We start from the raw sequence: 14,894 nt of genomic DNA on the forward strand, positions 1-14,894 counted from the left end.
ATAGATCGCAGATTGTTATATTTTACACATTAATTTAGAGTATCTCTGCTCGCTAATGGACGGACGGCCATAACTAAATTGTAAATTAGCTGCTTAATATAATCAAACAATAAAATTTAATTTTCATTCGCCTTCCTGGATTCCTATAGATATTACAAATATAAGATTCGGTCAAAATATGAATTAAGTGAGGAATCCTTTGAAATGTATGATAAAAATCTAACCATTGTACCAACAAAGGTTCCGCTGCCACTATGGGTTAGAATTGGGCAACTTTCAAAATGCTACTGTTCAATGGGTAGAAGTCTGTTCATTTGTGCATTATGATAAATAAGAATGATAGAACTAAACTAAAAGTGTTTTATCTAACTGTAGTAGGTAGAATATTCAATCATTCTTTTTTCATCTACTGTGTTATTTCTTTCTTATGAGACACTTTTGAAATATAGTAGATTTTAACGAAAATACCCCACTCATTTAAATATCCCCGGTGTAAATTTTTTTGGGTAAAAAAGGTTGAACATTCTCTATTCAATTATTTGATTTTTTGTCTGTTATAACATCTTTTATAAGTAAATTTTATTTTGACCAAATTACTGAGTAATAATACAAATAAGTGATTAGGGAGCAGGCCTGATGTGTTCTAGTGTAATGCAGACTTGTCTGTTTTGACAGACGGCATAACTCCAAGAGAACCTGCATACAATCTAGCAGAAATTTAACAATAGCTCAAGTTAGCCAATATAAAAAAAAATTCAAGTAAGGGTAAAACAAACAAAATCAAATTAGATCAGAAAAAAACACTGTAAAGGAGGTAAAATCTACATGAAACAAAAGTTTGGAACTTTGAAGACAAACAAATTAAGTCATGTTATGAACACTATACAGATTTAAAGATTTAACCTATTATAACTTGACTTATATCTTGAGATAAATTTTTTTGATGTACCCTAATTATTGCAAATAATGCAAATAACGTCTACAATATACATGATAAATTGCTCCTTGTATTACTTTACTTTCAGTATTATAAAAAAAAACCTGCAAATGAGTGACATGAAAACCCAAATTGTCCAGCCGTTTGTGATATAAAAGGGGAGAGACAGAATATGCAGACATAATATTAATTAGGATATTTCTAGTCAAAATTAGATTAAAAATAATGGATTAAATGCAACTCTTGGCACATAGCAAGCCTAATTTTATGTTAAACCTAATTAAAATAATTTCTTCTGTTACATAAACTAATTATCATGTAGAAAAACAATGTTATAATTTAACTTATTTGTAAATTGTTTTTAAAATTGATTTGTTTTATAATATTAATATTTATACAAGCCACATATTATAACATATAATATCAAAGTTTTGCGTCAAAAACAAGGATAGTTATGTTCACATTTAGCGCATTAGATCAAGGGCTATCTTAAAAATAGATAAACAATTCAAGTAATAATATTTGATTGACCAATAAACTGTAAATAATCATAACTATACTTGTGTAAACTTTAACAGACGTGCAGAATATCACTGTTTTTATACAGCTGCGCTTCTAAAAATCTACACACGATCACGTTCATTAAGAAATGTTTTGAACTATTTCTTAATAATAATAAGAAAGTACAATAAAACAAATGATAATATTCTTAATCACGTTTTAAGCAAATTTTTGTAAATGATCAAGGATGAATATGTTCTAAAGATGTGCAGATTTCAACTTGACAATATTAGTAAAAAGATATTATTATTATACAGTAACAGGATTTTGTCTGTTTGTGCCGAAGGATCTTGCTATGCTGAACCGATTTGGTTCTCCTTTACAGCTTCTCATAGGCCCTGGGAACCCTAACATTAAAATATCCTCCTAATTTTTTTTTCTTTTTAAATCTAAAATAAAAAAAATGGGTTATCGAATTTATCTCGAACCTCACTTGCCTCTAGGGTCGTAGTCGCTAGTGTATTATACAGTAGTAAATTTTAGACATTTCATACTTAAAAAGTAATTAGGTTACTTAATATTTGCAAAGTGTCTAAACACGAGATTAACCTTTAAGCAATATCTTTTTTTCTTCTCAATAACTGCATAAAGCACAAAGTTAAATTGTAGTCAGCTACTCTATAATTTGTAATTTATGTATGACCTTACTGTGTGTTAAGATCTGGAATCAATGCTTTACTTAGAATAATTTTAAAACTCATTTTCAAATCTATGTATAATAATAATAATGTGCTTATTCTATGCTTCATTTATATGGATATTGTTACCCTAGCTTTATTTTGCTTTAATTTTCTATTTAAGTTCTGATAAATTATTTTCTCTAGTTGAATTATGTAATCCCAACTTGATTGAAAACACAAATTAACTACAAATACGTACTTAGTATTACTTATTTTATTAAGAATGTATGATAAGACATGTTTTTATACAAATGTAAATGATAATAGTTTAATACATGTGTTTAAGTATATATAATATGTACAAATTAAATTGCAATGCACGTTCCTTTAACTTAAATTTCAGATTTTTTAGATTCATTTTTACCAGTTGTCTGAATTTCAACTGCAACAGATTTCTTGCCATCAATTTCTTCAGCATTGAGATCAACATCTACAAACCCCTTGTTGTCTTTCCCCTGAACCTGTTTCTCTGGATCAGCTATTTTTTCTGCCATTTCTGTGTTGTTGTTTATGGTCATTCCCCTGAATCCCCCATAAGGTCTTGCCCATGAGCCAGTAGCTGCCTCTTGTGATAGTGTTCTGAAAACCGGTTTGAAAGCAGGTTCTGTGTCTAGCTCTGTTATGGAATGTCCTCTGAGTGAGATTAGAGAAACAATTGATAATACTAATGACACCGAGGTCAAAGCAGCTGACACAAGGAAAGCAGTACCAACCCAGGGATCTCCAAGATCTGATGTTGCAGCCCACAATGATGCATAAGCTTGGGACATACCAATAGGCACTAGAGATTCCAATGATGAGAGCAAAGCAAATACTTTACCAAGCTCATCTTTTTCAACACATTTCGAAACAATTGATCTGCTGGCTGAAAAAGCATAACCTCCCATAAAGTTAATTGCTGATCCAAAGTAATACATCCATCCGTACTTAGCAAAGGCCTTGACAAGATCTCTTGCAATGATAGTTCCCAGTAAGAATGGGACTAGTACAGAATCTCTTATTTGCAGGAATCCTAACAAGGGAATACAAATAGACTGTCCAACAATGTCAATGATTTCAGCAACAGTAGTGTAGTCACTGTACTCTGCAGGTCCCCATTTAAATCTGGTCATTACATAGTTGTATCCAATAACTGACTCTCCAAAGAAGGGAAGAACAGCTGCAATCATAACCAACAGATACACCCACAGGTAGAATCTTTTCTTATTTGGTCTTTCCCTGCAGGCAGTTTTAAATGAGTCCAGAACATGGACAGGACTAAGGGCATGGTGCTTCTTTCTTTGAGGTCGGGCTGTAGCCTCTTCACTCTGATTCTGCTTAGGCTTCCAGTTAAACATTTCAAGTCTGATGATAAGGAATGCAAACCCCATTACTCTACCCAAAACAGTTGCCCCAATGACACATATATACCCGCCTTCTAGGAACAACCATTTGCCCATCTGGGTGCCAAATGGACGGCCAACACTACCAACAAAATGCATCATTGCCATTCTGAAGCTGCGCTGATGAGGAGGGGAGATGTCGGCGATGAAAGAGTTGATGCCCATTGCGAAGGCGAGATGGCCACCAGATAAGGCCACAGGAGCATTGACGGAGAAGAGCATATACTCCTTGGGCCACTCCATGAAGTAAGCGTTCAACCACAACATGCTACCCTCAACAATCCTGCAATAATAGTAATGTGTTAAACAATTATGTTTTTTTTAAAGAAAAGCTTGATTAGATTGACGAACAAGATTTTTTTACACACAGCTAGTTATTTGTACTTTAAAGCCTCTTGATTATGTTTCTCAAATTTTCAAGATTAAAAGGTGGTATTATAAAATGATATAATGAAAGTTGACCTACCTAAAGCTAAAGTAAATGTAGAGGATGATCTTTCTGCCAAAGGTGTCACTCCAGCTGCCAATGAAGAAGGAGCAAATCACAGGGAAGAGATGATCAATAACGCTTTCATAAACCTATATAAAACAAAAGAGATAAAAAATACAAAAATATTCAAACTTTAATTAGATTTTATTTGAGTAAAATAGCTAACAAATAAAAGTTATGATGTAATCTTCACCATGGCAGGGTTAAGATTTAACATAAATAATGAAAGATATAAAAAAGGTTAATAAGAAAAGAGCTATATTAATCAGGGGTCGGCAGCCGCGACTAATCCCTTTAAACCAGTTTGGTTACTTTAACAATTTTGTTGAAAAGAGCGATTGTCACATTTGGGTCAGGCTTAGACTTCTAGCTTATTTTTAAATTGTTAAAGGTAAATATTCCTGGGGCTTATGGTTGGCGGACGCGCGGCTGCCGAGCCCTGATTTAATAAAATTCATCATTTCAAGAGAAGTTTTGCTTTTCTATAGATTTAAATTTTAAAACAAACAAAGACAAAATAAACTGAAATAAAGATGAACAGTACTTCAGAATTCAGACTATTAGAACTAGTTGGAAAATACCCTTTAACAATTCTAGCAGATTTACCAAAAGCATCTAAGAAATTTGTTTTCAAAGGGATAGAAATATAGGTTAAAAACTATTCCAAGATATAAATGTGAAAATAAAATAGCATAAAACCATCTCAGGGCTGAAGTGAATCTTACCTAAAATAGATAATCCAATCCGTTTGGTAGTTTTTGAGATCTTAAGCATCAGACAAAATATCCCTGGATACTTTATACAACAGAATGATTGTTTACCTTATACTGAGCAACCTCATTTTGAATTTGTGTCAACTCTGGATCATAGGTGTCATTGTGAATATTCTCACAAACATCAGAAGTGAAGTTGAAATCTTGTTGGCAGGATTTATACACCAGGAGCTCGCCCACAGGGACCCTGTCCATGCTGGAGACAAAGCTCAGGAACAGCATCACTGGCTCCAAGGTGATGTTCTTTACAACTAAAATTAAAAAAAAAATTTAAATCAAGTAAAATTGTCAGTGCCATATAAACATACTTTTGTGCATTATATAAAAACACCTTAAACATATGGTTATGTTCAAGTAATGCATAAAGATTGATGAAAACATTTTTCTTATGTTTAATCTTTATATAAACTAGCGGCTACACCTCTAGAAGCCTCTTAGGGCACTTAAGGCGGGAGGGGGGAAGTCGAACCACCCCAATTGTAATTTTTAAAAAGAAATATTCTATTTTTTGGGTTGAGGGCTCTATTTTTAATGGAAGGGTGGAGATAACCTTCTTTGTTGAACTTTAAAGAATATGGTTCATATCGGTTTTGCGGTTGGCGAGATCCTTCACTATAGACAAAAAAAAGCTTACCTCTATATATATTAGGATAGGTGTCACCAAACTTCCAATAAATTAGTAATTTGGAAAAAATAGAGGAATCTTTTGCTTTAAAACTGGTTTAATGTATTAACTTATGAAATGTTATTGTTATACTTTCATTTTCTACTAATAATTTTATGTAATATTTTAACTTACTTATTCTAGACCTTCTTATGAATTTTGTGAAGACAGATTCTCCTTGAAAGGAAATGGGGCGCAGCTGCTCCGTGGTTTGCTGCACCACATCAGGCTGGGAGTAATCCTCAATCATATTTAAGGATTTTTTATAATCTTTGGTTTGACAAATACTAATTTTCTTTCTTATTGTCACTTTTTAGTATTTGTAGACTTTACTTTTTTGATGTGTTGTCAGATGAGAAGATCTGATATCAACTGAATTTTTCCATGAAAATTATTCACTTTTATAGGAATTACTGAAGAAAGTATGTGTATGTTGATATGTAAGTATGTAATGTTTCATAATTATGACTAGATTTTATCTTTCTCGTTATTGCTTGACCCTTACTACGTTGACATTTGTAATAGGGTGGACATTTTGTTCTGAATTTAGAAAAAAAGTTTTATTACATTAGAGGCATTGCACCTAGAGACCTCAAAGAGCCTTGAGGTTGGGGAGGGGGTGGAGAAATGACCCTAAAATTTTTAATTATTTCTTAAAAAAGGAAAAGTAAAAATTTATTTAGGATTATTTGCTAATGGTCATGATTTTTCAATAATGAACTAATTCATTGTAATTAAAAACAAAACGATAATACCAGAAGAATTACTATTAAATTTACTTCCAATTGCCAGGCAAAAAAAAAGGGGGGGGGGGAAGTTCTGACACTTTTGCGTAAACAGTAATTATATAGGCTTTATCTTTGGACTGAGAGGATAGGTTATTAGGGATAAAATCATTCTTATATGATGAATTTCCCCCAGATTTTAGATTTTTTGGATAGGCCTCCAGTTTCCGGAGCACCAGGCCTCCAGGTGGTCTCTCTACAGGTAAAAATGAATTTTTTTTTAAAGAGTTAGATGTCAGCTTATGAGACAAAATATGTATGTTTTTTCTTCAAATATGTGAATAACAATCAAAAAGAAGCATATTTTGTTTAATAAGTTAACCTCTAACTCTTCAAAAAAAAATCTTATTTTTAATTTTTACCTGTACAGAGACCACCTGGAGGCCTGGAGCTCCGGAACCTGGAGGCCTATCCAAAAAATCTTAAATCTGGGGGAAATTCATCATATAAGAATGATTTTATCCCTAATAACCTATCCTTTCAGTCCAAAGACAAAGCCTATAATCACTGTTTACGCAAAAGTGTCAGAACTTCCACCCCCCCCGGGCCCCCCCCCCCTTAATAAAATGAATTGTTTCTACGCAACTATCTATATAAGAAGAGTTAATGAACAACAACAAAATACAGTTTATAAAGATACTAAAATACAAACATACTTTCGCAAGAAGTCAACCAGCCTTATAATACTCTACTTTTTGGACATTAGTTTTGTGGTTTTATTGATAAAAAGATAAAACATTTTTTTCACTTCTTATCTTTCTTTTTTCATCTAAGGTTACACCATTTCCTCTGAAATACAAGAACAGCTATTTATATATGCAGCGTAGCAATTTTAAAAAGGGAATTGATATTAAATCTTTAACTTTATACCTGACAATGACAAGTAATTTCCTTATCTAACTCTGTTGAAAAAGAGAGGAAGGGGACATTGGACTGAAAAATTACATAGTACCCAAAGTTTTATAACAACGTTATCTTATTTGTTTTATGAAAATCTTTGATTACTATGTGAAATTCGATTGGTTGATTCCAAACTAGAATGTACAAACTTGTCAACCAATAATTCTAATTACAGAAAGGTTGATTTTGTTTATCATTATTGGGAATATTTCTTAACATTCCTTAAGTGACGAAAGGACAAATCTAATTTGCATAGTAGCTACGCTTCAATTAAATGAACGTACTACTTTCAAGTACTTAGAAACGAGGTAATTCAGGACTGTTCAGACAGATTTTTTTGTAATTCATCATTAGAACGTTAAAATACATGAAATCCTGCCATTTTTATATACCTCCAGAATATACTTTCCCCTCTTGGTCATAAATAACGCCAACCAATCATGTTTATATAGTTTTTGTTTGTTGGTCTCATGAATTTATAAATATCAAAGGTTATCATTGTTGGTGCCTTCGCCCCAAGTCACAATGGTCCTTAATTCAAATGGGAAGGGGAATAAAAAAAAGAATAACATCATTTAAAACAAGAATTACCATATCCATTCAAGATGTAGTAATGCTTTATTAGAAAAAACATAAATAATCTGAAAGCCATCATTGTTCCAAGAAAGAATGTTATGATTATTTCTGTTAGTAGCCAAAGCACTGCGAAATTATTGAAAATTACATACATAGATATAAATCAATTTATCAAAAAAAAATTTAACAGTTGTTTTCTTATAAAGTAGACAAGTATAAAGCAGATACAGCCAATTAATGAGAAATCTTTCATCTATTTATTCAAGTTAAGCAAAGATAATTTCTTTATTGTTTGAAATCTATTGACCTTTTCCTGAATCTTGATAGCAACCACTTCATTGTAAGGAAAAATGACTGAATTATAAATTGCATTATAAAAATGTAATCTCATTCGCATATGTAATAGAAATGTCATACCATTGAGAAATTTATTCTTTATATAATTTTTAGATAATCTTTTCCTAATTAAATTGAGTCAGATGTGAATTATCTCTATGCACTTTGTGATGAAAGTATGAACATGAAAAGCAAAGTTTCTTTACATTTGGGGTCGTTACGTCTTTACGTTCTTAACTAATAACACTATTCTATAAGTATTACCAGAAATCAGGGGCAACGATTGCTCGAATGCGACTAAGGATGTATACAAATTTTGAGCTTCGGCTGATTGTAGCTGAAGGTTAGATTGATTGCAGAAGAATTAAAATTTGGTGGCTGCGGCTGAGAATGGCTTAGACAGGGTGTGGTATGTATTTACTTGTCGAACTGTCTCTTGTTTTAGATGTTGTCATCCTTGATTTTTTGTGATTTTACTTTTTAGAATGGAGCACTAATATTTTTCTGTTCGTCATAAAAGAAAAAACATTTTCAAATTTTAAGCGAATTTTGACGATAATTATCAAATGTTTTGTTGTGTTAAATGTGCAAAATAAAAGAACATGGCAAAATATCATTAAATGCTGTATATTAATCATACTTTATTACTATTGGCAACACATTTTGCATAACTTGTTTGGCAAAAGCAAGCTTTTGTGACTTAGAAATTGATGATTTTTAAGCGCACCTTGTTACTTTTTTTACAAAACCATAATAGACTCTAATCTTTCTTGTTAATTAGGTCTATTTAACAGAAACTAAGTAAATTAACAAAAAAAATATGCCTAACGACTAACGTCACTGGTGGAAGTTACTTAATAGCTTTCGTTCTTAAATAGTGGCATTTAAAATTATTAAAGACAATTCCTCTGGTTGATAAGCACATCTTCTCGATATGTTTCTTTAGTGATATCTTTTTTTGTGCTTTGCAACTTTGTATGATGTCGTCCTTGATTCATAATCAGCCAATTAGTAAAAACATTGTATTTCTACATATTTATTGAAAGAGTTACCAACAAGTTTAACATAATAATAATATGCAAATATAATCTGAAAGTTACTTCTGTAGCGGGATAAAGTGTCTCAAAAATCAGCCATGTGACGCCCTAAACATTAGGAAGATGAGAGGAGTGGAAAAGAATTTTTATGACGCCACATAGCTGATTTTTAAGAAACTTTGTCCCACTACGTTACTGCTTTTAAACATCATATATCAAATAGTTATAACAGTTTAATAATTTTAAATAGATAATCTAAATATCAATTAAATTTGACTGCTGCTCACTCTCAACTTCATTACCCTTATCACCAGGATCATCAGGTTCTGTATGATTATTAGGCATTTGAGCTTGTTGATCAGTAGTTCTGAAAAAAAAATATTATCAGTTTAAGAAAAAGAAATCGCAAATTCAAAAATATCATTTTATTAAGTTCACTTAATATTATCTATACCTGTTAACAACTGACCCAGCTTGGCTTGCGTCTAGATCCATAACAGCTCTCCCCTTCAACCTGATTAAAGCCACAATGGATAACACCAAGACTACTCCATTCAGTGCTGCAGATATCATAAACACACTTCCGACCCAAGGTGACTCTAATTGAGAGGTAGCTTTCCAAACTGATGCATAAATTTGAGACATACCCATAGGTACAAGTGATTCCATTGCTGTCATAAGAGCAAACACCTTTCCTAGTTCATGTGGCTCCACGCATGCAGATATTAATGATCTGGTGGCAGGAAATATGTATCCACATACAACATATACCACAGCAGCCAGGTAGTACATCCAACCTTCTTCTGCAAAAGCTTTAATAAGATCTCTGGTAATAATACATCCAAGCAGAATTGGTACCAAGAAAGAGTCTCTGATCTTGAGGAAACCAAGTGATACCAACATAATGATCTGACCGACAATATCAATAATCTGAGTGATGGTAATGTAGTTGCTGTACTTGTCAAAGCCCCAATCAAATCTAGTCATGACATAGTTGTACCCAATCACAGTTTCTCCCCACAATGGCAAAACAACTCCAATTACAACAATTATATATACCCATAAGTAGAATCTTTTGTTGTTAGTTCTTTTCTTCAATGCCGTTTGAAAGGAATCTTTAATGTGCAAAGGACTGAGTAGGTGGATTTTTTTCTGTTCTTGAGATTTAGAAATATCATCAGGTTTAGGTTGAATTTTAAACTTGAAAGTCTCCATTCTGATAACAATTAATATCATACAGACAATTCTACCAAAGAGTGTGACCCAGTAAAGACATTCATAGCTACCAACATCGAACAAAAACTTTCCAATCTGAGTACCAAACGGGGTTGCTACTGTTTGTACCACATATAGAATCGCCATCCTGAAACTTCTTTGTTCTGGGGGAACTATATCAGCTATGAAAGCATTGATAGTCATGTAGTAGCTGAGGAAACCACCAGTAAGAGCTAATGGCAGACTGACAAAGATGAGAAGATATTCTTTGGGCCAGGAAAAGTTGTAAATGTTCATCAACATCATACATCCCTCAAAGATTCTAAAACATTAAGCAATAATTTTATTTACATCAATATTAGTAATTTATAACTAATACCAATGATTAATATGTAACTCTTCTTTAGTATACTATACATATATGGAGTTACTAAATTTTCAATTGTCCTACAACAGTAGCTATTCTAGAGATATGTAAAGAAATAGATGAATATTCTTGAATCATCATGCCAGTGTCAAGCATTAAGCATTTCATTCATATATAACATCAACGATTGCTCAGTACCTTGTAGCAAAGAATATGTAGAGGATAATTTTCCTGCCAAAGACATCACTCCAGCTACCAAGGAAGAATATGATGAACACAGGTATTATTTGGTTCACAAGATTCATATACACCTCAAATATAAACAAAGAAATTAATCAGGGAGGGAGGGACGATTTGGCTGTTTAATGTTTATTGCACTGGTCCCTAACATGTTATTATAAAGTTTTCTGATTCGTTGACCTAACAATTTTGGGGAATTTTAGTGAATTTTATTGGTCGTTTAATAAGTCGAGTGTCCAAACGTTTCAACCACTAATTGTAATCTAGAGGAAGGTTAGTTTTGTGTATCCTCATTGTGTCTTATCCTTTCAGATACCTGGATATTGAAATGTCTGAAATGATTAAGGTTTATAGCACAAAAGAGACTTTAATCATTTTCTTTAAAATGTACATTGAACTGACAAGAAGATTAAAAGAATATAGACACTTTCCATCACTAAAATTATGTTAATGAATTTACCAGGTACTGAGCAACTTTGTTCTCAACCTCACTTCTTTCATTTTCATAGGTTCTATTCAGTAGATTCCCACAAACTTCCTACATAATTTTTTTTAGATTTAATACAGTTTTATTAATAAACTAGCGGCTTCGCCCTTAGCCTCAAGGGGCTTTGCCTCAAGAGGTAAATAAAAAAAACTCAGTACCACTGGTACAACAACCATCTGTTTAAAAAATGTGGGGGGATGTTTTGGTTTTTGAGGGGGGTTGTGGGTGTCAAACCCCCCAAATAGCCTAAAACCACCACAGTACCAGTAGGTATATTCTCTGAAGAGTAGAATCCAATCGGTTCAGTGGTTAATGAGATCTTAAGGGACGGACGTACGTACAGATAGACAGACATCATTCTACTTTGTATTATAGATGATTTTTGTCTGACAATCATTTAGTGAAGCACTTTTGTAAATTCTAATTATTTTCATATAACTTGGCCTATAGGGAGGAGAGTCGAAGAAAAAAAAGGAATTTTTTATGGGGGGGGGGGTAGATATACCACACTTTTCTGGGATCTTGCTGAGTCAAGTATCAACTGTTGGGAATATCAAAGGATGACTCCATGCAAAATTTGAGCCGGATCCGGCCAAAACCGGCCGTGAATTTTATGAAAAACCGGTTTTTTCCGGTTTTTAGGGGGTATCTGTAAATCGATTCAGCTGGAGCAAAACCGGTTAGAGGTACAAAAAATTTTACTTCACATGAAATTTAGCCAATGCAATTGCCTACAAAAATGTACTTCATCATCAACTTAATTGGACAACTCTTTCCCCTCCTTAATGTCCATTAAAACCTCGGAAACGGCAAAAATCGCCAAAAATCACGCCTTCGGCGACAAATAACGGCTAAACGGTCAGCTGGAGGCGAATGAAACATAAATAAAGAAATGTCTGCCTCAAAAAGTTGTTCAACATCAAAGAGATGCTTGAAGTCTCTAAAACGACTCCTTCCCCCCCTTTAAGGGGAAAAACTGAAAAAACGTGATTTTCAAAAGTATGCCCACTTCGTGGGTGTGGGGGGCACTGAACCCGTCACCCCAGGGTCACCAAATATAAAGTCTAGGCGGCCCACAATGCTGAATTTTCACCAAGTGAAAGTCTTGTGTCATTATCTCTTATGAGAAAAAAGTTATTAATTAATTAAAATTTCAAATTGTGATTTTTTGATGGATTTCTTTGATGAAATGACAGGCCGGTCAATTATTAGGCCATTTTTTGCTGTTTTCGGACCGCCACGCCCAAACGGTTTGAGATAATCTCATGGGACCTTTTGCCCGACCTAAGCCTGGTTATTTGTAAGGTCTAAGAAAAAAAAATCCCGGATTGGATGAAGCACGACGTCGCTGCGTGCCGTCAAAAATCGCTGGTCGGCTCATTTTGCCCCCTCAAACCCTCACCTCGTGCCATTTTTCTGTGTAAAGATTATAATTATAATCTTTTGCGTAAGTCTGTTTTTTTTTCCTAGACCTCACAAATAACCAGACTTAGGTTGGGCAAAAGGTCCCGTGAGATTATCTCAAACCGTTTGGGCGTGACGGCCCAAAAACCGAAAAAAATGACCTAAAAATTGACCGGCCTGTCATTTCATCAAAGAAATCCATCAAAAAATCACAATTTGAAATTTTAATTAATTAATAACTTTTTTCTCATAAGAGATAATGACACAAGACTTTCACTTGGTGAAAATTCAGCATTGTGGGCCGCCTAGACTTTATATTTGGTGACCCTGGGGTGACGGGTTCAGTGCCCCCCACACCCACGAAGTGGGCATACTTTTGAAAATCACGTTTTTTCAGTTTTTCCCCTTAAAGGGGGGGAAGGAGTCGTTTTAGAGACTTCAAGCATCCCTTTGATGTTGAACAACTTTTTGAGGCAGACATTTCTTTATTTATGTTTCATTCGCCTCCAGCTGACCGTTTAGCCGTTATTTGTCGCCGAAGGCGTGATTTTTGGCGATTTTTGCCGTTTCCGAGGTTTTAATGGACATTTAGGAGGGGAAAGAGTTGTCCAATCAAGTTGATGATGAAGTACATTTTTGTAGGCAATTGCATTGGCTAAATTTCATGTGAAGTAAATTTTTTTGTACCTCTAACCGGTTTTGCTCCAGCTGAATCGATTTACAGATACCCCCTAAAAACCGGAAAAAACCGGTTTTTCATAAAATTCACGGCCGGTTTTGGCCGGATCCGGCTCAAATTTTGCATGAAGTCATCCTTTGATATTCCCAACAGTTGATACTTGACTCAGCAAGATCCCAGAAAAGTGTGGTATATCTAGGGGGGGGGAGGAGCTAATTTTTTAGGGGCGATTTCTCTTGGAAGGATGGTGGTTGCGAGATCCATTGCTACAGAAAAAAACCTTACTAGTTTATATTATAGGATAGGGATACGATAACATTGAAGCTGTTACCTTTGTAAAATTGAAATCATTTGCACATGATTTGTCAACTAGTAGTTGGCTGAATGCTACAAGATCAATGGACATAATCACTTGAACCAAGAACACTATGGGCTCAATTGTAGTATTACTCACAACTAAATTTAAATAATCAGATTATTTAGGGAATATGATGGGTTAGTGGTTAATGCTATTAAATTCAAATCTAAGGGTTAAAAATTGCAAAAGGGTGGTGTATACTGTATACACCGCCCTTAGAATTAGAAAATTACTGGCTAAACTCTAATGATATAATTCAGCCTTATACCCAACTATTCGGTTTCAATCATGATTGGAATAATGTAGGACACCTGCCTTACTCAGGCTAAGGTTAGGTAAGCTCAGTTTAGATGATGTTGAATAAATATCTAAAAAATAAACATCACAGGATCTTAATCACACATTTAGGAGCTTCCCTCATAGTTATCTTATGATTAGAAATAAAAATTAGTTTTTTAAGGGTGTTATACCCATTATCTCATGAATGCATAACTGACCAACCAATCAAATAAAAGGATAAAAATAAAAAAAATGCTTACCAAATTTGAACAGCTTTAACATCTTTGCAGGAAAACTCTTAGTTTCTGTTATGAGTGATTGAAATTTAGCAAAAATTTGAGACGTCATATTTTTCACTTTTGGTTTGATAATTTTGCCTCTATTATATTCTTTTTTGAATTAGTTTTACGAATCTTATTTTTTTTGATTGTTTTTATAGACATAATCACTGCATAACTAATAGTGTAAATCTTATTTCGAAATAAGATATTATCCAATAACCGATTCTACATGCAGTTAGACACAAGTTGTTTATTCAAAACCGGATTTAAAAAAAAAAATATTTTTATTATATTTTGTTTCTCCATTTACTTTACATGTTGGGAAGATAAATATTAGTCAAGAGCAAGTTTTAGGCTATTTACTTGTATAGTAATAGATATACAACTAACTCTTCAACCCCTAACACATCTTTACATAAGATAAATAAATTAGAATGAGGGCTATTTTACAGTTCACTCCACC

General features: G+C 33.4%; 1 protein-coding gene across 1 annotated transcript; it reads right to left on the reverse strand.

Moving 5' to 3' along the window:
- Positions 1-2,382: 2,382 nt before the first annotated feature.
- Positions 2,383-14,618, reverse strand: LOC145314791 (uncharacterized). Its single transcript, XM_080154870.1, has 10 exons — positions 14,411-14,618; positions 13,845-13,969; positions 11,404-11,481; positions 10,902-11,014; positions 9,576-10,658; positions 9,380-9,488; positions 5,623-5,800; positions 4,872-5,074; positions 4,027-4,139; positions 2,383-3,843 (listed from the first exon to the last, which is right to left on the reverse strand). The coding sequence occupies exons 1-10, from the start codon at positions 14,496-14,498 to the stop codon at positions 2,511-2,513; spliced, it is 3,423 nt and encodes a 1,140-aa protein (XP_080010996.1). The 5' UTR covers positions 14,499-14,618; the 3' UTR covers positions 2,383-2,510.
- Positions 14,619-14,894: the final 276 nt, after the last annotated feature.

The sequence above is a fragment of the Acartia tonsa genome, chromosome 3, assembly GCF_053477335.1.
Source record: "Acartia tonsa isolate MP-2025a chromosome 3, ASM5347733v1, whole genome shotgun sequence".
Lineage (NCBI taxonomy): Eukaryota > Metazoa > Arthropoda > Copepoda > Calanoida > Acartiidae > Acartia > Acartia tonsa.